The following is a 25,071-nucleotide window of genomic DNA, read 5'->3' as shown; positions in this document are numbered from 1 at the left end:
GGCTCTGCCCGGGACAGGAGAATCCTGTTTAATCTTCCTGTCTTGGGCCAGACCAGCTGCCCTGCTGGAACTGGGGGCCCCTCTTTGTCCTGATAAGCACTCTTCCTTCCCTTTAATCTGGTGACCCTTCTAAGGGGCTGTCAAGGGCTAATGCTGAGACTCACAGGTTCCTGACCTTCAGTCCCCAGAAGTAGGCCCTCAGGTTTAATCCTGAGGCGAGGGGATGCAGGCCTGTTCCAGTGGATTCCCAGGGGCCAGGCTGGGCTCTGTGAGGACTCCAGGTCAGGGTGTCTCCACCCTGGGCAAACTCAGGTGACCTTTTCGTCTTTCCCTTTTAGAAAAGACAAAAATGTAATCTGCATGAAGTCAGGGCGTCTAGGCAGGCCCTGCAGGCCAGGAGCCAGACCCTCATATGGAACCCTGGACATGGGCCATGACTGCGTGCCTGGGATGTGGCCCAGAGGCAGCACACAGCACAACCCTGTCGGGAGGTAACAGCTAGTGGAACTGAAAGAGAAGGGGGCACTGGAGAAGCAGGAATCATTATACAAAAATATAATTTCCAGCTGGAAGACATCTTGTGGAGACCATCTAGTTTAGCCCCTTCATTGTATAGCTGAGGACGCCCAGGCCCAGAGAGGGAAAGTGATTTGCTCAAAGTCACATAGCAAGTAAAGGACAAAGCTGAGAGCGGATCCCAGGCTTGTGCATTCCCATAGCAGCTGCTTTCCACACACCCCACTGAGGGAAGACCATTTGGTCAAGTCAGAGCATGGGGGTGGGGGGTTTTAAAAAGCAGAGCTGAGGAACTTAGGAATACACACTGCTTAGCACATGGTTATCAGCTGGTCCTTCAGATGCCCCAGGGTCTCAGCGTTTGAAGCTTGCTCATTCCACAGGATGATTTTGTGTTTGCTCAGGTGCCCAGAAAATGCCTTTTTAAGATTTCTGAGAATAAACTCATCACATCCAACAGTCCCAGGAATTGCAACTGTCTATCCATAACGAATGAAAGGCAGGTGCATTAATTTCTGACCTAGTGCTCAAGAAGTTTGGATGGATACAAAGAGGAAGCACACAGGTCCCTATTCTGGGAATGTGGGGCCTCCCTCCCCTCCCCATAGGAGGGCTTGTCCATACCACCTGCTCTTCATCTCCCACCCTTTCCACCGAGACAGTGACCCCATTCCCCATGCTGGGTTCCAATCATTCCTGGAAGGATTTTTCCCAGAGCAGTTGCCAGTAAACATTTTACAGTCGTCTCCTCCTCTCTGTGATGTAACATTTCCCAACCTTCTATATACTAGGACCTTCTATATACTAGGCACATAACCTACATCATCTTACTCATTCCTCCAATAATACAGTACAGTAGGCATTGTTAGCCAATGTGGGACAAAAGATTTCAGATATTTATTAACTTGTTCAAAACATACAGCCAGCTAGTAGATGGAATTTGGAATTTGAACCTAGGTCTAACTTGTTCTAAAGCTCATGTTCTTCCACTACTGTGAACCAGCACCCAGAAAACTTGAGTTTTAGTTTTGATTCTACCAGCTTTGTGACCTTAGAAAAATTACTTAATTTTAAGTTTCCTAAACTACAAAATGGAAACTGGCCGGGCACGGTGGCTAACTCTTGTAATCCCAGCACTTTGGGAAGCTGAGGCAGGTGGACCATTAGAGGCCAGGAGTTCGAGACCAGCCTGGCCAACATGGTGAAACGCTGTCTCTACTAAAAATACAAAAAATTAGCAGGGTGTGGTGTGGTGGGGCCTGTAATCCCGGCTACTTGGGAGGCTGAGGCAGGAGAATCGCTTGGACCTGGGAGGTGGAGGTTGCAGTGAGCCAAGATTGCGGCATTGCACTCCAGCCTGGGCAACAAGAGCAAAACTGCATCTCCAAAAATTTTTTTTTTAATTTAAATAAATAAATTAAAAAATGGAAACTGTACACCAATATTGACAACCTTACTGAGTCATCAAGATTAAAAAGACAATATGGCTGGGCATGGTGGCTCATACCTGTAATCTCAGCACTTTGGAAGGCTGAGGTGGGAGGATCCGTTAAGTCCAGGATTTCAAGACCAGCCTGGGCAACACAGTGAGACCCCTATCTCTACTAAAAAATAATTAAAACATTGACCAGGCATTGTGGTGTGTGCACCCGTAGTCCCAGCTACTCAAGTGGCTGAGACGAGAGGGTAGCTTGACTCCAGGAATTTAAGGCTGCAGTGAGCTATGACTGCACCACTGCTCTCTAGGCTGAGTGACACTAAAACCCTGTCTCAAAAATAAATTTTAAAAAAGACAATATATTAATATGTGAAAATGACACACAAATGAAAGACACCCCCATGAAAGCAAAAAAGGTTCTTTTTCCAGTGAAAGGGGCTTGGCTATCAATAGCAATATTTAGTAGGTTATATATAACTATAGTTGACCCTTGAACAACATGAGTTTGAACTGCACGAGTCCACTTATGCATGGATTTTCTTCTACCTGTGCCACCCCTGAGATGGCAAGAGCAACCCTTCTCTTCCTTCTCCTCAGCCTACTCCATGTGAAGACAACGAGGATGAAGACCTTCGTGATGGCCAGGCACAGTGGCTCATGCCTGTAATCCCAGCACTTTGGGAGGCTGAGGTGGGCGGATGACCTGAATTCAGGAGTTTGAGACCAACCTGGCCAACATGGTGAAACCCCCGTCTCTACTACAAATACAAAAAATTAGCCGGGCATAGTGGCAGGCACCTGTAATCCCAGCTACTCGGGAGGCTGAGGCAGGAGAATTGCTTGAACCTGGGAGGAGGAGGTTGCAGTGAGCTGAGATCACTCCACCGCACTCCAGCCTGGGCAACAGAGTGAGACTACGTCTCAAAAAAAAAAAAAAAAAAAAAAGACCTTCATGATGATCCACTTCCACTTAATAAATAGTAAATGTATTTTCTCGTCCTTATGATATTCTTAATAACATTCTCCTTGCTTTAGCTTACTCTCCTGTTAGAACACAGTGTATAATACATACAGCGTACAAAACAGGTATTAGTTGACTATGTTGTTAGTAAGGCTTCTGGTCAACAGTAGGCTATTAGTAGTTAAGTTTTTGGAGAATCAAAAGTTATACACAGACTCTTTTTACTGCGTGGGGTTCAGCAGCCCTAACTCCTGAGTCATTCAAGGGTCAACTGCAATTCATCTTATCCATTCATAGTATCTCTCTAATCTTACCCATGTCCCCAACTTACTTTTTTGCCATCTTTCACGGTGGCTTTTGATATAAAATCTTTGTGCAGTCTTTTACTTTCATTTTTTTTTTGTTGTTTTTTTCTGGAGTGTTTGGACATTAGGTGTGTTTTTCCTCCTTGGTGTCTCACTAAAAAAAAAGCCCCAAAATTGTGTGGTTAATTTTTTAAAGGGCAATTAGTCTTTTGAGGGGTATGGCGCACTAGGTAAATCTCCCATCAAAGTGGATTTGTGCCAGCTGTGAAGTTTGCAAACATGTCTTTAATAGCCATGCAATTTCAGCATCTGTAATACTCAAGACCATTTCAATTCCAAGTTGCAGGATCAAGGTCAAATAACTTGAGAAAAAACTTATTGGCTCATGAGATGGAAAAGCCCCTGGGGCAGGCAGCTAGGCATGGCACGATCCAGGTTCTTAACAATGCAGCAAATGCTCTGCCTGTCTTTATGTCTCTTGCTCAGCTCTTCTCTGTGTTGGCTTCATTCCCAGGCAAGCTTCTTCCATCTGGTGAAAAAGATGGATACCAGGCGTGTCTGATCTTCCCAGAGGAAGAAGGGAGCATCTTTTCCAACAGCATTTTTGTGAGAAATGGGATCCTAAGGTGGCCTCCAAGATTGACACACCATGGTACAATCTTCGTGATCGTAGGAGGAACCTGTGAATACGATGAGCTATCACTCCTGTGCTTACGTGGTTTTATATGGCAAAGGGAGAGTGTTCTGGGTGGGCCTGACCTGATCAGGCAAATCCTCTAAAATCAGAGTTTTCTCCAGCTGGTTCCAGAAGACTAAGTCAGAGAGATGCTCTCTGGTTGGGCCAGAAGAAAGCAAACATCCACATTGTGAACTGCCTATAGGGGCCACCTGGCAAGGAACTGCAGGTGTTTTCTAGGACCTGAGAGCATTCCCTGGCCAATCATTAGCAGGAAAACAGGAACTCAACTCCTATAACTGTGAGGAAATAAAATTTGCCAACAACCAGTGAGCTTGGAAGAAGACCCTGAGCCTCAAATGAGAACTGCAGCCCCAGCCAACACTTATTTCAGCCTTGTAAGTACCTGAGCAGAGAACTCAGCCATGCTGTATCAGGACTTCTGACCTACATTACTGTAAGATCATAAATGTGTTGTTTTAAGCCACTGCATTTGTGATAGTTTGTTATGCAGCAATAGAAAGCTAATACAGCTTCCAAAAATTCTACTGTGTAAGTTAGAATCCTTTGGTTGCAAGCAACAGAAATCAGCTCTGGATAGCTTAAGCAAAAAGGAAATTTGCTGGAACAGTGTTTGTATAGCCACAGAATATGAGCAACTTCTGGGATGGATCCAAGAAGGAGAAACAAACAAGGTTATGTCCAGGTCTTGTTTCATTCTGTTAAGATTTAAATTCTGGGGAGAAAGCAGCTGATTGACATTACCTGATCGCCTCATCAAGCGATTATAATTGGCTAGCACAGTGGCTTGCGCCTGTAATCCCGGCACTTTGGGAGGCCAAGGCAGGCAGATCACCTGATGTCAGGAGTTTGAGACCAGCCTGACCAATATGATGAAACCCCCGTATCTACTAAAAATACAAAAATTAGCTGGGTATGGTGGCGGGCGCCTGTAATCCCAGTTACTCAGGAGGCTGAGGCAGAGAATTGCTTGAACCTGGGAGGTGGAGGTTGCAGTGAGCTGAGATCGCACCACTGCACTCCAGCCTGGGCGACAGAGCAAGACTCCATTTAAAAAAAAAAAAAGATTATAATCATGGAGAAAAGTTGACTCTTCAAAATTGATATTATTGCTAGAAGATGTGGGTCTTAATGTCAGGCCTGCAAAAACATCCCTGCGTTAATATGTTCTTCCCCTAATCAGTTACAATGGCCAGGAAGACAGAATACTCTAATGGAGCAGGTCTAGTCATGTGACCATCCCTGAGCACAGACAGGCTATGGGTTAGCTCCACTTGTATTGCATGGTCTGGCCAGGGTTAATATGGGGGTTGCGGGGAGGAAGCGATGCTGGGTGTAAATATAAGCATATAATGTCTATTATGGCATCCCGTTTACTGAGAATCAGAGCACTTCAGTTGCAGTCTGGACTCTGAAACTAGCTAATTCTATATCTTCAGTAAGTCATGTTACCTTTCTGGGTCTCAATTCTCTCATTTACTAAATAAAGGTTAGACTAAATGATTTCCAGTCCCCATCTAACTGAGACAATGGTCTATGACTCAGTATTTAACACGAAGGTATAAATAACTGATAAGGCTTTATATATCTCTCAAGGGCATTTGCTTCTGAATGGAAGAAATGTGTTCAGTCAGTGGTGTGCTGGGGCATACGGAATGAACTTCTATGTATAACGTCTGCCCCCACCACAGCCAATTTCAAGTTACCAATGATTTAACAACCAACTGGAAAAATTCCTGAAAATTTAACAGTTGGCTCTCATGTGCTGATATGAGCCAGCTCCCACACACTATTATCATAATTTTAGCCAAAAGAGTGACTCTCTAAGCATGTATTTTTGGGTGGATATTAGCAGGTGAGTGGAGAGGGTGTGTTTTAGGGATCGGAAATCCACTGAAATTACATTCTATATGCAGTCATATCCTAGGCCACACTCAAAGTCAGCCAAATTCAGCTCAGATAAAGACTGGTGCTGGGCGTGGTGGCTCGCGCCTGTAATCCCAGCACTTTGGGAGGCCGAGGCAGGCAGATCACTGGAGCTCAAGAGTTCAAGACCAGCCCAGGCAACGTGGTGAAACCATGTCTTTACAAAAAATACAGCAGAAAAAAGTTAGCTGGGCGTGGCGGTACACGCCTGTGATCCTAGCTACTCGGGAAGCTGAGGTGGAAGGATTGTTTGAGCCCAGGAGGTCGAGGCTGCAGTGAGCTGTGATCATGCCACTGCACTCCAGCCTGGGGCGACAGAGTAAGACCCTGTCTCAAAAAAAAAAAAGGACCAGCAGTTACTGATATGTCAGTTTTCTCAGCCTCGACTCCCAGCCAGTGGGGGCTCCTTTAGGTTCTGCCCCCTCCTCCAGCTTTGGTCAGACATGAAAGAGTCATGGAGCCCAAGGAGTCCATCAGAGCCATAAGATGTGGATCTGTGTGCAGGAGGTGGCGGGAGGGGGCCATGCTTGGCCCAAATGTAGCATCTTAGAAGGCAGATTCTACCTGGGATTGTCACTAAAGGGATGCTTGGCCCTTTCTGCAAACCCATTCTCCTCTCTCCCCTCTTGATAACAGTATTTGGGGTCATGCCCCCTCATTCCTTCAGTAACTTTTAACAGAGCACCTTTTATGTTCCAGGCACTGCATTCAGTTCTGGCCATTCAAGTTGCCTAAGACATAGTCTCTAACCCCGGGGACTGAACTTCCCAGAGAGCATTTAAATTTTGTTTCCTGCTGCTCTCTACCCCATCTGGTTTTCGGGTCAGGAACGGTCTGGTCTCTCTCTCTCTCTCTCTCTCTCAAATTAAGTACCAACTGTGTACTGGACACTAAAGATTACAAAATGAATAAAACCCCATCCATGCTCTTGAAGAGCTTGGATTATCATTGTGTGAACATCTGTGTAAACAAATAACCAAGGCAAAAAGTGACAAGTGTTTTTTAACACAGCACTAAACAGTATGCGATGGCCATAGCTAATAGGTTTAGTAGGTGTGGGCCAGGCTTCACAGTGAAGGGATATTTACGCCTTGTCCCAGAACAAGCTCCTGGGGTGGGGAAAGGAGAGAAGGGCCTTCAGGCAAAAGGATTCTTGTGAGCCAAGGCTTGCGGTGGCAAAAGGAGGGGCTCATACACAGGCTATGACTGGGGAAACCTCGGGTTGAGGCTGAAGAGACAAGGCTCCATTGAGGTGTTTGGCTGGGATCTTGCCAGTGGAAATGCACTTTGTGAGGGAATAGCCTGTGTGGGCCTCCAGCCGCTTGCCAACCTTGGACCAGTCAGCTGAAGGGAGGCACAGGGCCTGGGTCAACATGCTGGGGTCTCAAGGGCTGGGGAAGTGCTTCCCCTCACAGGGGTCTTGGGAGAGTCTGTCTCTGGACACCGCAAGGGACAGAGGCCAATCCTCTTTTTTGTGCTGTTTTCTCTGATGATCAGGAGACAGGGAATTGTGAGGCTCAGTGCCGAGTCCCTGTTGCCTAGAAGGAGCTGTTGTAGAGAAAGAACCCCAGGGAAATCTGAAGCCTGGGAGGGCTCCTTGGGAGCAAGTGGTTGTGGGAAGAGACCCAGCTCACCTGAAGCACGATGGCGCCTCAGAACAGCCTCTCCTCTAGGTGCAGACAAAGCTTTCCCACTAAATTCTGATGAATCGACCCAAAGGGCAAAAAGGGGTATTTATTGGCTCCTGTGACTGACAAGAGGGCAAAATGGGAACCATCCTTCTCTTCCTGTCTCTGGGCTCTGCTTCCCTCTTGTTGGCCTCATCCCGTCAGGCTCTCTCCCAGTAGAAAATAGACGGCCTCCACTGCTGCAGGCTGCACTACCCCACGGTCACCATTTTCTACGGGAAGATGGTGCCCCTTTCCCTGGATTTCCAGCAAGAATCTTGAAAAGGGCTCTCATGGGCCCTCCCTGAGCCAGTCTTTGTAGACAGCAGGATATGGTGCCTGATTGGCTGTCACAGGGTCCATGCCCACACCTGGAGCCAGCCAGCGGCATACATCCCACTCCGTTGAGGAAATATGCGCTCCCCTCCAAAGGGAAACGAGGTTGCTTCCAAAAAATGGCGGGGGGAAGAGATGCTGGACAAGTTAAAATAATTACTTCACCAGCATTACTTATTTGAAGAATTATGAGAATTTGTTTAGCACCAGCATCTTCCTCTTACCACATGGCTGCTTATATTCTGCTTGGCCCTACACTTTGAATTGTTCCTGCTTGTAGCTGTAGCCATTTGGCTTCCATCAGTTCAGTCCCAGTCCTGAGCCCCAATCCCTTCCCCCATACCTTGTCTTTACATTTTCTTTATGCTACCCAATTTTCCAGTCAGCCCCTCAATGGCAGGGGCCCTTTTCTCTAATGACAATGATAACTTTTCCAGCTAAAAGCTCCATTCACCAGCTTCTGGGTTTCCCTTGCTGTGCTGTTCCTGAGACGAAGTTGGGGCATCCTCCTACATAGTATTGGACTTCCTGCCATCCTGAATGTTACCATCCACCCTCCTACCCATTCATCCATCCAGCCACTCTCTCACTGAGTCGCCCAACCAACCATCCATCCATCCATCCATCCATCCATCCATCCATCCATCCATGCGTGCATGCATCTATCCATCTATCCATCCACCCACCCACCAAAATATATCAGGAAGCAGGGATTCAATCATGAGGAAGAGCCAGAGCTTCCCCCACAAGAAACTCACAGCTGCAGGTCATCACGTTCCATCCAGCTTCCTCTCAGCTACAGCTCCGGGCCTTGCCTGTGTGCCCCTCTGCAAAGCATGAGCCTCATTCTAGTTGCCAACCCCATCCCACTGCACACACCAGGGCAAGGCTGGCTGTCGTGGACAGTCATTGTTCTATATACGCCCAGAATCCTTTCCCCTCATTTCTTCTATTACGAATGATTCTGCTAAGGCTTTTAACCAGAGTTTTCCAGCTCCAATCTCATCCTGACCCCCTGGAAGCACTGGTTTATCCAAAAAGTGGGCATATGGCCCAAGGTGGGCCAATCAGAGCAATTCCTGAGATTGATATGGGGATATTGAGTATTTTAGTTATCATTTGGTATGTCACAATCCTCCCAAACTCAGTGGCTTAGAACAACAACCGTTTTAGTTCATGATTCTGTTGGCCAGCAACTTAGGCTGGACTCAGTTAGGCAGTGCTTTGTCTGGTCTCATCTGGTGTCACCCACGTGGCTGCAGTCCTCTATTGGTTCAGCTGGGTCTGGATGATGTAAGAGAGCCTTACTTGTCTGGAAGTCAGTGCTGGCTGTCAGCTGTGCCACATGTCTCCAGCGGGTTAATACAGGCTTCTTAGTGTGAAGACTGGATTCCCAAAGCAATAAGAAATATGGCAAATTCCAATGTGCAAATGCTATATAAGTCTTTGAGTTTTTTAAGATGAGAGAAATAACATGCTTGTATACAGGTAGGAATGATCCAGTTTAGAGGAAAATACTGACATGCAGGAGAGAAAAAAGAGAATTTCTGGGGCAATATCCTTGGGAAGCAAAGGAAGACGGAACCCAGTGGAGAAGTTGATAGCAATCTGATATGTATTAATTGTAATTTTAATTTTTATTTTTTCCTACTATGAGTGATTTTGGTAATTTTTCATTCATTTGACAGCTATGCGTTACTTTTTTTCCCCATGAACTCTCTGTTCAAGTCCTTTTCTCATTTTTTTAATGTTGTTTTAGACTCGCGTCAGCTGGAACATTTCACGAGGGCAAGGATTCTGTCTATTTAACTCCCAGTTATATCTTCAATGTATAGTACCATGCTTTGCACCTGGTGGACACTCGAAAATTATTTGCTAAAACTGAATAATGTTTAGGTGCTGTTTATGTATTAACGAACTAAGCCCTTTGTCACAGTGCTGCAAGTACCTTTTCTTAGTTTGTAGTTTGAAATCTGTTACAACAGATTAATTTAGATTTTGTAGAATTTCCTGTAAGTAGAATCTTTCAGTGTGTACTCTTTTTGCCTGGCCTCTTTCACTCAGTATATTGATTTTGAGATTCAGCCATGTTGTGTGCACTAGTAGTTTATTTCTTTTTATTGTTCAGTATTATTTCATTGAATGGATATACCATAATTAGTTTATCCATTCATTTGTTGATAAATATTTGGGTAGTTTTCCAGTAGTTTATTACAAATAAAGCTGCCATGAGTGTTGATGTACGAATCTTTATATGGACATACATATATATATATATATATATTTTTTTTTTTTTTCTCTTGGTTAGATACATGAGTGCAATGGCTGGATCATATGGTGAGTGTATGTTTAACTTTCTAAAGAAACTGCCAGATCTTTCAGAAATTGTTGTACCATTTTACATTCCCCCCATCAGCGTATGAGAGTTTCAGTTCTTTCATAACCTGGGCAACACTTGATAACGACCAGTTATTTAATTTTAGCCATACTAACAGGTATGTAGTAGTATCTCATTGTGGTTTTAATTTGTTTTTCTTTAATTATTAATGATGTTTAGCATCTTTTCACATTCTTATTGGCCATTCATTTATCTTCTTTTGGGAATTGTCTATTCAAACTTTGTGCCCATTTTCTTATTGAGTTGATTACCTTACTGTTGAGTTAAAATAGTTCTTTACATATGCTGGATATGGTCCTCCATCTGATGTATGTGTTTGGAAATAATTTCTCCTGGTCTATGGCTTCTTTTTCATTTTCCTACTGCTGTCTTTCAATGAACAAAAGCAAAAGCTTTTAATTTTGATGAAGTCCAGTTTACCAATTTTTTCTTTTGTGGTTTTTACTTTTTGTGCTCTATCACAGATATTTTTCTCCTATGTTTTATTCCAGAAATTTTATAGTTTTGGGTTTTACATTTAGGTCTATGAACCATTTTAGATAATTTTTGTGTATGGTATGAACCGAGGGTCAATTTTTTTTCCATATAGATATCCAGTTGTTCTACCACCATTTGTTGAAAAGACTACCATTTCCTGCTGAATTTTTCTTGTACCTTTATTGGAAATGAATTGACCATATATGTTTAAGTCTATAGTACCCTAAGTACTGTATGATAATTATGCCCCTTTTATTGTTTGATATCTGGCAGGGTTATTTCATTCTCTTTACTCTTCTTTGCAAGAATTTTCCTGACTATTCTTGTGTTTGTTTTAGCATTATTTTTGTATTGAGATATAATTCATATCACATAAAATGTGTCATTTTAAAGTGTATACTTCAATGGTTTTTAGTATATTCACTCTGTTGCACATCATCACCACTGTCCAATTCTAGAACATATTCATCATCTCAAAGGAACCCTCATAGCTATTGACAGTTAGTCCCAATTCCCCACTCTCCCCATCCCCTGGCAACTACTAACCTGCTTTCTATCTCTATGAATTTGCTTATTCTGGACATTTTATATAAATGAAATCATATAATATGTAACCTTTTGTGCCTGTCTTCTTCCACTTAGCATAATGTTTTCAAAGGTCATCCCAGTTGCAGCATGTAACAGTGCTTCATTCTTTTTGATGGCCGAGTCATATTTCATTGTTTGGGTACAGCACATTTGCTTATCCATTCCTAGTTGTGGCCATTCGAATTGTTTCCAGTTTAGGGCCACTGTGAATAATGCTGCTATGAACATTCCTTTACTAGTTTTTGTGTGAGCCTAGGTTTCCGATTCTCTTGGGTATATATCTAGGAATAGAATTGCTGGGTCACATGATACTATGTTTAACTTTTTGAGGAACTGCCAAATTGTTTTTCACAAGGGCTTCACCATTTATATAACCCACAAAAAATGTATGAGAATTCCAGTTTCTCCACATCCTTATCAACACTTGTATTGTGTGTTTTCTTATTTTAGCTATCCTAGTGGGTGAGAAGTGGTATCTCACTGTGGTTTTGATTTGTATTTCCCTAATGACTAATGATGTTGTACATCTTTTCATGTGCTAATTGGCCATTTGTATGTCTTCTTTGGAGAAATATCTATTTACATCTTTGGCCAATTTTTAATTGGGTTATGTTTTTTATTGTTGAGTCACAGGGGTTATTTGTATATTCTGAATCCTAGACCCTTTTCAGTATATTTACAAATGTTTTCTTTCATTCTGTGGGTTGGGTTGTCTTTTCACTTTCTTTGTTCTTTCTTTTGTCTTTCTTTGTCATCATATTTTATGATTGCTTGTGAACAAAATATTTTCTAGAGGACTAGCATTGTAAGTATTAATTTCGGAATCAGTGAAAACAATCAGTATAGATCAAGTTTTTAAGTGATACTTTCTCAGAAATGTATGTGTACAGATCATTGAAGATTATCTATAAGCAATTGGTCTTGGAAAAGCATAATTTTTGAAGAACTCTCTTGCCCTGTGAGAGTGATCTAATATGAATGAATAAAATATATTTCTGTAGTTGAACTGAAAATAGGTACATCTCTGTTTCTGAATTCTAATAATTTTATTCTCTTTAAAAATTTACATAGAGTACAATTACCAGTGTTCTTTTGAACTTGCTGTTTTCTCAAAATTCACATAGCTGTCCCAAAAACACTCTTAAAGCCTTAAGCATAGTACTTTTATAAGGCCTCTTCTTTCAATATGTCTCCTAAAGTCCCCTTATAAAATGTCTTCTTTTAAAATAGCCGTCTTTGGAATACTTTATAATGCAGAGTTTTATTTATGTATGTTGGTTGTTTCAAGCCACTTCACATAATGGTGGTTCTATGATCAATGTGGCAAGAGTGAATATAAGACAATGCAAGTATGGACCACTAGTTATGTTGAAACTCAGACCCTTTGAGGATGCAAAAGAGAACCAGCAAGTATGCATCCTTCAAGCTGAGTAAAAGCTAAACAAACATACATTGGATAGAAACAAACAACAATAAAATCCTTATGGCTTTGTTGATCACTGTGGTGATATTTGTTTAATTGACTCTATTTTAAGACTTTTCTACACTTAGTCCTCTCTCCCTACTCAAGGTGCAGCAAATCACTTTCTTGTTAATAATGCATGTCTGGATCTTATGTTGGCTGTGTCTGTATTGCAGTCAATGGTTCAAGTCCTCAAGGCCACTGCCAGCACCCTGGCACATGGGGGCCCTCTGCTGTCTTTGTTGTCCTGTTGACTGCTAAAGAACTCAGACTAACAATGGTACTACCCACATTCATGAGTTACTTATTGCTTGCTGTCATCTGTTGCCTTTCAAGTCTTTCCTGGAATCTAGTGGTTTTTTTTTTGTTGTTTGTTTGTTTGTTTTGTTTTGTTTTTGGTCTGGAACCCAGAAGACATTTACCTAATAAAATATTAGGTGATAATTTCCTAAGAATTATTTCAACACATTTAAACATTTTTTTCTTTAACATGGGCGAGTCAAAGTCACTTACACTACACAAAAGTTAAGCATGTTTCCATCACCACTTTTCAGATAATAAAACCTCTTTCATTTCCATGTCCATGGGGAACTATGCACCCTAAGGTCCTCCACACGTGGGAGGGGAGAATCTGTTCAGGAACTCTCTGAAGTCAGTATTCATCAAGAAATGGGTATTTGGGATGATCACACCACATGAGCATTTCTACGAAGTGGACATTTTCACTCCAGGCTTCAATGTCCTTGATTCGGTGAGAGAAAAGTCAAAGGCCTGAAGGTTTTCCTTGATCTTTTCAGGATTAAAACTTTCAGGAATGACAGCCACCCCTTGCTGGATGTTGAAACGCAAAATAACTTGAGCTGTGATCTTATTGCACCTTTTTAGAAGTGCATCCTTTAACGAAGGTGGAGAAAACATATTTGTCCAGGTTGGATTCCCAGTGGTCCCCAAAGGGCTATATGCAATCATGACAATGTCACGTTGTTGGCAAAATTTCAAAAGTTTTGGCTGGGTGTAATATGGGTGGCACTCAACCTCGTTGCTGACTGGCTTGGGTTTGAGTCCTGGGTTGTTCTGGATGGGCTCCAGCTGGCCTGCTGTTAAAACTGGATACTCCAAGGGATTTCACCAAGCCAGCATCTTTGCAAGCTTCCGAAGTCTCCCAAGTGGCACACAGATTTGACTTGTGATATAACCATTTGCCATTCTCACCTATAGGGTAGATTTCATCTTCAGGCTTAGGGGCCATGGGTATTTCAGTGATGTAAAGATCCACACAATCTAGCTGGAGGACATTGAGCATCCTCTCTAGACTTGGGCAGACCAGCTCTGGGTCGTGATTTGTAGCCCACAGTTTTCCACAGTACATATCCTTCCTCTGCACCTTTCCTTCTGCTATTTTCCCCCTGATGGCCTCCCCAGCTATGTCTTCATTTTGGCATATGTAGGCTTTATCAGTGTGTCAGCACCCCAGGTCAATGACAACCTTCACTGATGAAGATTCAGACTAAATGTAGAGACAGACTACTTGGGCTGTAGTGACATCTCTACCTACCACCTACTTGCTGTGTGGCCTTGAGTAAGTCATTGGCCCCCTTAGAGGTCAACTTAGGCTCTGAGTAGGTACCAAGTCTGATGATGGGAATGCTGTTTCCATCACTTAGAGGTATGCATTGATTTGCAGGACTCACTTTCTTCATAGTGTCCTTTGATGCACGAAAACTTTTAATTTTGATGAAGTCCAATTTATCAATTTTATATTGGATTGCTGTGACTTTGGATTATTGGCTATTCTTGTGCATTAATTTTTTTCATATCAATTTTGGAATCAGCTTATCTTGTTCTAAAACTTTTTGTTGGTATTTTCAATGAAACAGATTGATTAATTAAGGGAGAGTGGTGGTCTCCTTAAAAGAGAGCTTCCTATCAAAGAAGGGTATGCCTTTCATTTACCCAAGTCCTTTCGGTGTTCTTCAGCAATGTTTTAAAGTTTGTTTCATATAGATATATTAGAATTTTTAGACGAAGTTTATGTCTAGGTTTTAATGTTTTATTATTGTAAATTACTCTGATGTTTAAATGTTGACAACTAACACAAGTGTTTAAAATACTATGTGAGCTACAGTATTTCAAATATGATTCAAATTCAGGCCAAGTTCAGATCTGCAACCTCAGATCTACTCTAGCTCTTTGCTTTATAGATGAGGAAGCTGAAGTCTAGAGATGTTGAGTGACTGACTCGACGCCACACAGCAAGTAGGTGGTAGGTAGAGATGTGACTAAAGCCCAGGGAATCTGTCTCTACATTTGTCCTGGACTCTAATCCAGGGTTCTGTCATTTTGCCAGCCACCACAAAATATTTGAGAGTCTACGAAAACAGCAAATGTTCTTACATCCATTGAGAACTTGTATTTGCCTAGAGATGGACTTTACCAATCAAGATAGGAAGTAGATAAGAATTATTTTTTTAAAAAACGGACATTAAAACATGGTCAAATGAGAGAAAAAGCAAAATTCAGACAGACAGATACATACACACACCCCAAACCCTCAAACCTCCAGGGCTTCCTGCCTGTGAACCGAAAGGGGGAGTGCGAATTTCTTGGCCCTGTCGGCAGGTGCTTTCTCAAAGGCCCCACAGTCCTCCACTTCCTGGGGAGGTAGCAGCAGAATAAAACCAGCAGAGACTCCTTTTCTCCTCATCGTCCCGGCCACCGCTGCCTCAGCCTCTGCCTCCCAGCCTCATTCTGAGGGAAAGGACAAGATGAAGTGGAAGGCGCTTGTCACCGCGGCCATCCTGCAGGCACAGTTCCCGATTACAGGTAGGGCCGACATGTCGACGGCAGGCAACTTCTAGAAACTCTTTGTGTATGTGTAGGGGAGTGGGCGTGGGTAGTGGAGGGTGGTGAGGGGCTGGGATCTCCTTCGAATCCTGCCCTCCTCAAATCAATGGGCAAGTGAGCGGTGACGGGTCCGGCCCGGTGCTGGCATCTGCTCCGTCACAGCCAAGTTGGGCATCAGTTCAGAGCCAGCTGCTAGAAAACACAGCTCCTCCAGGTACAGATTTTTCGAGTGATAAGAGAGGAAGGAAGAAGGAAGCAAGAGAGCAACTGAGGCAGGCCCAGGGTAGAGAAACGGAGAGGGAGTGTTTCACAGAAGCTGGACAGGATCGGAAAATGTCAGCTAGGCCATGTTTCGTGCTGCGACGTTCTAGCCCCTTCGGCTTCTTTCACCCTCTGGCTGGCTCTGTCACTCAGCCCCTTTCTTTCTTCCTTTGCCAACAAAGAAGATTTTGTTGGTCAGTCAAGGTCATGGCCTGAAACACTCCAGTGGGCCCGGGAGTAAGTGGGGTAACCAAGGAGAAAAGGGGCACGGGCAGGAAACACCAGGCGGCAGCCTCCACAGCGCCTTCGCCACCTCATGGCCAAGGGTCCGTGTCTAGGCTCAGCCCTGTCATGGCTGTCCCCACACCCACGCCTGGGGCTGCCGGGTGACTCATCGTCCCAGGCTCCGTGACTCACCCCAACCTGCCCCTTAGGTGGCCATCTAGCCCAGCCAGAGGGCCTGGCATTGACAGAACACGGAGCAGATGAGACGATGTGCCTGGTTAAGTCACCACCACGAGCAGTGCCCAGCCAACAAGGGCGCTTGCTCCTCACCTCATTCCCGTTCGTGGGAGCCTAGCTTTGCTGCAAGCCTTTAGCTTCCACCATGTTTTCTAGCCCAGGTAATGAGGAAGAAAACCAGTGAAAAGAGGACAAGACAAACTGCTCAGGGGGATCGGCCTCGTGGCATCTTCCTGAGAAGCGGGGCAGGCTGAATTTCAATCTAAAGAAACAGGGAAGGTGGAGCAAGCAAATGTCCTTGGCCCACCTGATCGCTCCTGGCAGCTCACCTTGGCGTGGGAATTTGTTTAGGGGCCCTGTTGGGAGGGCGGGAGAGGCCATGGGCACTTCTGCTCCCACCAGGGAGCCGGGCACAGCCCGGGCCAGCGCCTCGGGGGATTCTGGGGCCTGTGCAGCTGCAGGGGTTTCTGTCAGGTCACAGCTGTTTTCTCAGAAGAGCCTTGTTGGGTCTGAGTCACACACACAGTGTAGCAGAGTGAGGGTGCCTGAGCTTGCTCAGAGCAGCCCATCCTTGTGTGCTGGGGACAAGTGGACCCAGAACAGCTGGAATTTAGTGACTTCAGGGGAGACAGCCAGGGGCAATAGCTCCAGCCTCTGAGCTTCAGGCTTGAGACACCGCACCAGGGAGCTCATATAACCTTTCAGGGTCTTTACCTGTAGTTTCCTCACTGGTCCATTTGTCTTCGGCTTGGAGAGACCAAGGTAGGGGCAAAGTGAAGTTAGAAAGAAAAATGAAAGGCTGCTGGGTGGCGGTAGCTGCCAAGCGTGGTAAACAGAACCCCACCCAGCAGACAAGATGGGGGCCATGCCCCATTTCCACAAATAGGGGGCAGGAGGAGAAAACTGCACATTGGCTGGATTTTTTGCTTCTCGGTGCCACTTCCTTTGCCTCTGTGGAGACTGATATTTTAGCTGTTTTAGATAAAGCTAATAGACAAAAGTTTTTCAAAGTATCCTAGCCCAGAAATGAGGTACGGTAAGGCAAAGCGCGACTCAGAGAGGCCTCGATACCGAGGTCTGCGATGGTGCTTGTGCTGCCTGAGGGGACACCTCCACAGTCTCCCCGGAGGAAAGGCCGCTCATAGAATTTCAGTCAGGTCTTCTATCTCTTCTTGCTCAGTTAAGTGACCCATTGCATACACCCCTTTTAAAATGTCTACTTTTTACTAAGCTGTTGCATTTGCATTTCTTTGGAAATGCCCAGATTATTAGGATCAAAGCAAATGATGACCTGGGCTGTCCACATGAGGAGGCCTCCCTGAGAGAGAATCTACCAAGACAGTCACCAGGGCTTGAGGCCAGAAGAACCTAAGATGGCGTGCCTAGTGGCATGGGCACACTTGTGCCTGCAGAGCCCTCAGTGCCTCTAACTCCCTACTCTGCAGTAGCCAAGAATGCACCCGGCGGTCAGTGTGGTCTTTGTCTTTTATCAGCGAGGAGATGCAGCTCTGACATGCAGCCTTGGGAAATGCAAAGCTTCCAGGCTTGTGAGTGGCTCTGCTTTTAGGAAGGTGGCTGGACGTGGTAGAAAGAGCCAGGCTAATCTCAGGTGGTGTCCCAGTGCTGCCGCTTCCTAGTTGTGCAACCTTAGGCAAGTTACTTAACCTCTCTGGGCCTCAGTTTTCTCACCTCTAAAGAAAGACTTACAATACCTTCTTTGCAGAGATGTGACAATGAGAAGTAATGTAATGTGTCCAATACATAGTAGACAGCCAATAAATAAAAATTGTATTTAGTATTACTATTATTACATCTTGGACTGTTTTCTTGTTCTCAAAACCCAGAAACAGGAGATGGAAACCCATGGCTGGGATTATTCTTAATTTGCTTTAATGTGTTGTAAAGCAGCAGTGGGCATTTTCTCCATCTGTTGCAATCCAACTCATCCCTTTTCTGATTTCTGGGCACACCCATACCAGCACAGAAACATAGCAATGATCCCAGGGGTAGGCCTGATGGTGAACAAGGAGCAAAGCCCTGGCTGGTCATAGGATGACTGTTACATCCACCATTTTCATCTTTTAAAGTTACTTACTCTGAAGGGGAATATTCTCCTGAAGTAAAAACATGTCTGAAAAAATATATACAAGATGGGGGCCGTGCCCCATTTCCACAAATGGGGGCAGGGGGATTGGCTGGATTTTTTTACTTCTCAGTGCCACTTACTTTGCCTCTGTGGAGACTGACATTTTAGCTATGTTAGATAAGGCTAATAGACAAAAGTTTTTCAAAGTATCACTTTGAAAGGAATTAGAAACAAAATCCACCCAGTCATCACTGGTTGGGGTGGCCACCTAGATTCTGAAGCCAAAGGGCTATTGCGGGTGCACAGTGACTGGGTATCTAAATGCAAACTTCTTGAACACTAAATCTTTGCTAAAATTGCTGGGAGGTGAATGTGAGGCAAGCTTTTAAGTGATACCAGTACAAATTTTTCATTAATGGCATTTTCACCATCAGATTGTTTCGCCCTCCAATTGCCTAGCTCTGCTCATCCAAATAAACTATTTCATTTTTCGATTTTAGTGTTTCTCAGGCTTACTAGCCTAGAGATCACATCTGCTGCTGCTAAGCATCCCCCAGAAACAGTCCTGGGGAGCTCTGGCTTAGGTGAATAACCACTGCTGTATTTAATTTTAAATTCTTTGTCTTTTTGCTTTTGTTCTTTAAAAAAATACATGTAATTGTTATTGGATATACACTTTTCCAGTCAAAAGTTACCCAGCATTGTGTCTCGTGCTTTATTTAGAAGGGTCCAGTTGCCCTGAGGGAACTCTCTTAGATTGGAGTTGTCCAAACACGCACTTTGGGAATCGTTTCTCCCAAGCCTTATTTATCTAAGGCTTAGGACCTTATATAGGTCAGATAATTGATTTAATAAATACCGGAAATAGTTCAAAATCTGCTTGGGCCAAGGCTAATTTTTATTAACACTAAAGTGATGGTGTTCGTCACTTCGAACAAACATTCGATTTGGTTAAAAAAAAAATTAAACCGGTCATTAGACCTGTTAATCAAAACAAAATGATTGCTTTAGTCAGCGCACGTACATAGTATGTCTTCCGGTCTAAAAAACAACTTTAAGTTCCCTGAAAACAAAAACGCCCCTGTCACGCTCACAGCTCTACCCAGCACTTAGCATGGTACCTGGAGCAGAGTCAATGTGCAATAATTATCAATAAGAATTGTTGAATGCACTTTGGGAGGCCGAGACGGGTGGATCACCTGAGGTCAGGAATTTGAGACCAGCCTGGCCCACGTGGTGAAACCCCATCTCCACTAAAAAATGCAAAAAATTAACTGGGCATGGTGGCGCGTACCTGTAGTCCCAACTACTTGGGAGGCTGAGGCAGGAGAATCACTTGAACCCAGGAGGCAGAGGCTGCAGTGAGCCAAGATTGCACCACTGCACTCCAGCCTGGGTGACAGAGCAAGATTCCAGCTCAAAAAAATAAATAAAATAAAATAAGAATTGTTGAATGAATTAAAAGGTGAGTGAATGAAGGAAATCTAGATGTTTTCATATGATTAAATAAACTTTAATGGTTTATTTGGTGGGTATATTGAATTGGCATTATTTGGACCTTTCCTGTAGAGAACGTAGTATTAAACAACGTATTTTAAAAACAAAACAAAAACCAGAAATTAAACCGGTGGAGGGAACAGGGCAGTTTGAGTGATTAGAATTATTTGAAATGAGTTGTAAGGATGGTTTAAGATAAAACCCTGCCATTATTAAAATTTTCTGGTTGGACCATATGAAATTTCCACTATTTGTTTATTTTAGATCCACAAAAAGGATAATTTCATATGATTCAACTAACATTATAACTAAAAATAAAGAAATATGCTCATTTTTTCTGATTAGGCTTTAACACTGGAGAAAAGCAGAAAATAAACAAGGCTAACACTGTTGGAGATTGTTAACTAATGAACTAAAAATAAACTAATGAAAGGCATCAAGTAGAAAAAGACTGGATTATAGTATAAATCACAGTATCCAATCACCCAGTTTCCTCAAAATATAGAAAGAAAAAAAAGCAAGATACTTACTATTAGTCTGGTTTGATCCAGGTTACTAAATAAATATTTCAGGTAGCCAACATTTTTCTCTTCTTTTAGTCTGAGATATTTTAATAAAGGTATAAAAATCACTGACGGAAGTTAAAATTTTTTCAAAATTCCTAACAAGCCAGCCCAATAATATTGCATTCTCACTTCTTTATATTCCAATACAACATTTTTTACAAGTGTGTACATATCTTTTTATAGTTATCATAAAAAGCATTTTCAAGTGCTTTTTTTCTTAATATTTTATTGTAAGCACTGTTTTCATGTTTAACCTTTGTGATTGTTTTTAATTGATATGTAAGCTTCCGTAGCATCCATGCATCGTATTTTCTTCACTATTTCCTTATTGTTGTATATTTGGACTATTTCTAATTTTTGTTATTTTAGTTAATCCTACAAGAAAATCTTTACATATGTAGCTTTTGTTAATTTCTTGGGCAAATCCAGGATGACATTTGAAAGAATAGGTTAAAGTAAAACAGCATTTTGCAGGATACTCTAGATTTCTGTTGAAAACAATCCCATTTAGGAAAGAAAATGTTTCTCTAACTCTCTGTGACCTTCTCCAAGCCTTTGTGTCTTCTCTGGAGCAGGCACTATGGTGGAAGGAGAGGAGGCTCTGGAGCCAGAAGTCCTGTGCAGCCTTCCGCTCCCCTCCTCAGAGCCCTGTCCTTCCTCTGTGAAATGGCGGCAATGGTGCCTCCTCACGTAGGGGACTGTGGAGTGGAGATCTGATTCGGAAGTGCCTAGACACAAAAGGCACTTGGAAAGCCAGAACCATTAGCATGTGTGCCTCAGTTTCCCAATCTGCAAAATAGAATATCATTTTCCCAATGCAAGAATGGGGGAACACTGGACTGACACGCTTTTTTTCTTCCTCTGTCATTACATCGCAGTGTATACTTGGGCAGAAATTTCTCTCTAGGCTGTAGTTTTAGCATCTGTGAGATAAGAAATTATGAGAGGGTTGAACATCCCTTTTAGCTACAAAATGAATTGTGTGTGGTCTTGCAATTACAAAGTTTTAAAGAACATTTAATGACTCAGCCCCCGATCCTTACCCCACCCCACAGGTATTGGCTCTCAGAATTCAGAGCCTGAGCTTCCTTCTTCCTTGCCTCTCCAAATACTTTTTAAATCTTGGCTCTCACCTTATCACAATATTTTTAACGTTCTAAGTGGGAGCCTCTGCTGTGAAAAATCCAAGGACAAAGTCCATCCCTTCTGCTTGCGCGTCGGCTGCAGATTTATTGGGGGCCACGCAAGGACTTCGGTTGGTGAGAATGGACTTGAAGAGAAAGCAAATTACTGCCCGAAGCAGCCAAATTGCAGTGGTGAAAATGTTAGGAGTTTGCACTGTCCACTTCGCTTGCCTGTTTTGATCTGTGCTACTCAGCAACTAATTTTCAGGCTCAAGGAGAAAAAAATAAATAGAAAGCATTAGAACAAAGACAAGCGGGACCCTTGCCAGTCCAGACCGCCGTTCTCTGAGTGCAGCCATCCCTTTACAGTTGCAAAATGCGTTTCCATGCCTTTGTTTACTGGATCCTCATAAACATCCTATGGCAAGTAGCGGAAAAAGTAGCAGGATTTATTTCTCATAAATGAAGAAAGTGAGGCTCGTAGGTCTGGTGACTTGCCTGTGAGTAGAACCAGGCCGCAAGCACAGTTTCTAGGGGCCCTTGTACAGGGTCTGCACCTTGAACAGTGTGCAGCCGCTTGCCCAGGTCAGTGCACCGTCCTATACCCGAAGACTGAATTCCGAAGCCTACTTCTAAAGGTATTCCCTTTACTAAGCACTTACTCTTTTCCTCTCAATTTTTACAGTAAAAAGTAATTATTTCGATGCTGAATATTCACATTTTATATACATTTTCTACCGAGTATGAATATTAGGTTATTAATATAGAACTATATGTTTTTCTAGAACATATTGTTATGGTTCTAAAGGGAGAACTTACATTTTCTCCAAATCTGATAAATCCATGGTTTCCATTTTACTCTCAGAAAATGTATCTATTTTGGAACTTCTTGAGAGGGATGGGCCTCAATTTGCAGCTCAACCCACTCCTGTGTGTGCAGGTATGCAGCGCTCACCACCCCACTGTATGCAGAGGTTATAAGTAAAATGTAAATTAAATCATATTTGAGAGGTTTTGCCCTAAATAAATTGCCTGTAATTAATCTGCTTGGTAAGAGTGGATCTCCACATGGTGTGAAAGGTTTTATGTGTATGAGATTCTCTAAAAGAACAGCACACCGTCACGCACAGACTCTGAACTGAGATTTGTTTTCTCACTAACTCCTCCAGGACTGGGAGAGTTATCTTTGAATGACAAATGTCTGTAATCTATTCACAATTATTTATATCACATTTTAGCCTGGGGTTCACCTGCAGGCTCGGCGCAGATAGTGCAAATCCTTGTGCTGTTGACTGGAGCAACGCAAAAGATGGTTTTCTGGTGCTCAGAACAAATGCATGAAGCATTAAACAACTGGAGATGTGAATATCTGAGACTCTTAGTGGGCCACCCCCAAAGCTGGCTGAGAGGAGGGTTGGGAAGAGCGGAAGTATTCAAGTGCTGCAGCAGGATGTCTGTGATGGGCTGTAGGTGCTCTTGCCTTTGCCAAGCCATGGCAGGTGGGGAGGAGGGCTCAGAATGGAAACCAACATCACTATTTAAGATTAACAAACCCCTACTCCCCTCTTTTGCTGTAGATACTAGAGTCTACTGTGTCTTCTTGTATTTTGCTAATTCCCCACCATGCAAAACTGTACTGGCTGCAAGACAGAATGTGAATGACAGCACTCAGTTAGACCTGCCCTTTCGTCATCTGGGCTGGGCATGATGGGAGAGAAGTATGATAGGGGAAAGAGTAGAAAAGACAGGCTGGGGGGGGTGGTAGAGGTTGCAACCTGTTCCCCTGGGTTGACTGGCCTGAGCTGCCTGCTGCAGGGAGAAGGCAGCTGAGCCAGGTGACCCATCATGCGAGGAGCCTGAGCCCAAGCCCCAGGGGTTGCGGATCAATGTGGGTACTGGCAATGTGCATGCCAGCATGTGTTTACCCATATGCTCTGGTGGTTGCAGATGTCTGTGCCCCCTGTGGGCATATGCTGGCACATGTGGTGCTGTGTGTTTGTAGGTGTGTCCTGACATGCATGTGCAGGTGTGCATGCATTGGTGTGTGTGGTGCATTGTATGCTCACCTGTATGCTGATGGATGTGTGCCTGCATCTGCAGGGATGTGTTTTTACGTGCAGCAGTGAGTGATTTTGTATGCATGGTGTGTGTGTTTAGGAGTTTGGTGGCGGCAGGACAGCTCCATAGAAGGAAGGGCAAACGTTACTTCAGCTCAGGGCTGGCAGTCTGGATTCTGGGTAGGTGAGCAGAAAGGCAGAGATGTCACAGATCATGTTCCAGGGATTCTGCGGAGAAGGGAGACAAGAAAACCTCTGTCGGATCATGGAGAGGTGTGAGTGGCTTCTTCATAACTGCATAGACTTTTCAGGTTGGTCTGGCCTGACTCCCGTCAGAGGTCTCTCATCTTCCAAGTAAGCCTGGGGTCTTTCCTTTTTTGTAGCTTCGTTCCTCTCAATTCTCCCGACTTAGAATGCAGACGCCACCCCATCCCCCACCTGCAGAAACCCTGTTCACCCCTTAATTCTAAGCCCAGATGTATGGGGATCTCCCAGACCCACTGTTGACGTTGTTACCAGCATTAAAGTGACACGAGCAGGTGGAAAATTGTTGTTCTCAGAATTCAGGGTTAAAAACCCAACAGAAATAGTTCCCTAGAGTGAGGCGTTCCCAGAGCAGAGACTCGGCACCCAGATAGTTTCAGGAACACTTATCTGTCAGCGGAAAATGTCAACAGCTCCCCAAATTCTCACCAGTTCTTCCCACAGTGTCCATCCTATGTATTTTGGCTAAAATAGGCAAACATGCATTTAATGTTCTTCTTTTTTCACCCTCAGAATAGGTTGGCAAACAATCCAATAAGGTGGTTCCCAATGACCTACTTTGCCCATCAAGATAACCAGATGCATAATGATTTTTTTTCTTTTTTTTTTTTTTTTTTGAGACAGAGTTTCACTCTTGTTGCCCAGGCTGGAGTGCAATGGTGCGATCTCAGCTCACCACAACCCCCATCCCAGGTTCAAGTGATTCTCCTGCCTCAGCCTCCCGAGTAGCTGGGATTACAGGCCTGTGCCACTACACCTGGCTAATTCTGTATTTTTAGTAGAGACAGGGTTTCTCCATGTTGGTCAGGCTGGTCTTGATCCCGACCTCAGGTGATCCGCCTGCCTCAGCCTCCCAAAGTGCTGGGATTATAGGCGTGAGCCACCGTGCCCAGCCATGATTTTTAATATCTGATTATTTAAACCATCTGACAGGCCACTTGACTTACCAATTGAGTAAATATTTACCAAGCACCTCTCATGTGCCCCAAATCAAACCAACAGTCCTATAGATGGTTGGCTCAACCAGCCCACTGACCAGGCCAGTGTTTTGGAGATGAAGGTTAAATGATTGAGAGCCCATAAGCAAAACAAAGTGTCCCTGGTCCCGGAAATCATGTTCTCAATTTTTACAAAAAAGT

General features: G+C 43.7%; 1 protein-coding gene and 1 pseudogene across 4 annotated transcripts in view; one reads left to right on the top strand and one right to left on the bottom strand.

The window, feature by feature from the left end:
- Window positions 1-13,423: 13,423 nt before the first annotated feature.
- LOC134734885 (aldo-keto reductase family 1 member D1-like) lies at window positions 13,424-15,475 on the bottom strand (annotated as a pseudogene).
- The window catches only part of CD247 (CD247 molecule), an 86,652-nt gene continuing 77,056 nt past the window's right edge, over window positions 15,476-25,071 (top strand). For 2 of the 4 annotated variants that reach the window (XM_063625124.1, XM_063625122.1), the window contains exon 1: window positions 15,476-15,594. In XM_063625124.1, the coding sequence (XP_063481194.1) occupies window positions 15,537-15,594 (58 nt within the window). In that variant the 5' untranslated portion in view covers window positions 15,476-15,536. The remainder of the gene's footprint in view (window positions 15,595-25,071) is intronic. The other 2 variants (XM_063625121.1, XM_063625120.1) reach the window with 1 other exon arrangement.

Source organism: Symphalangus syndactylus, chromosome 12 (genome assembly GCF_028878055.3).
Source record: "Symphalangus syndactylus isolate Jambi chromosome 12, NHGRI_mSymSyn1-v2.1_pri, whole genome shotgun sequence".
Lineage (NCBI taxonomy): Eukaryota > Metazoa > Chordata > Mammalia > Primates > Hylobatidae > Symphalangus > Symphalangus syndactylus.
Note: the sequence above shows the minus strand (reverse complement) of the source record. Positions and strands in the feature narration are given on the sequence as shown.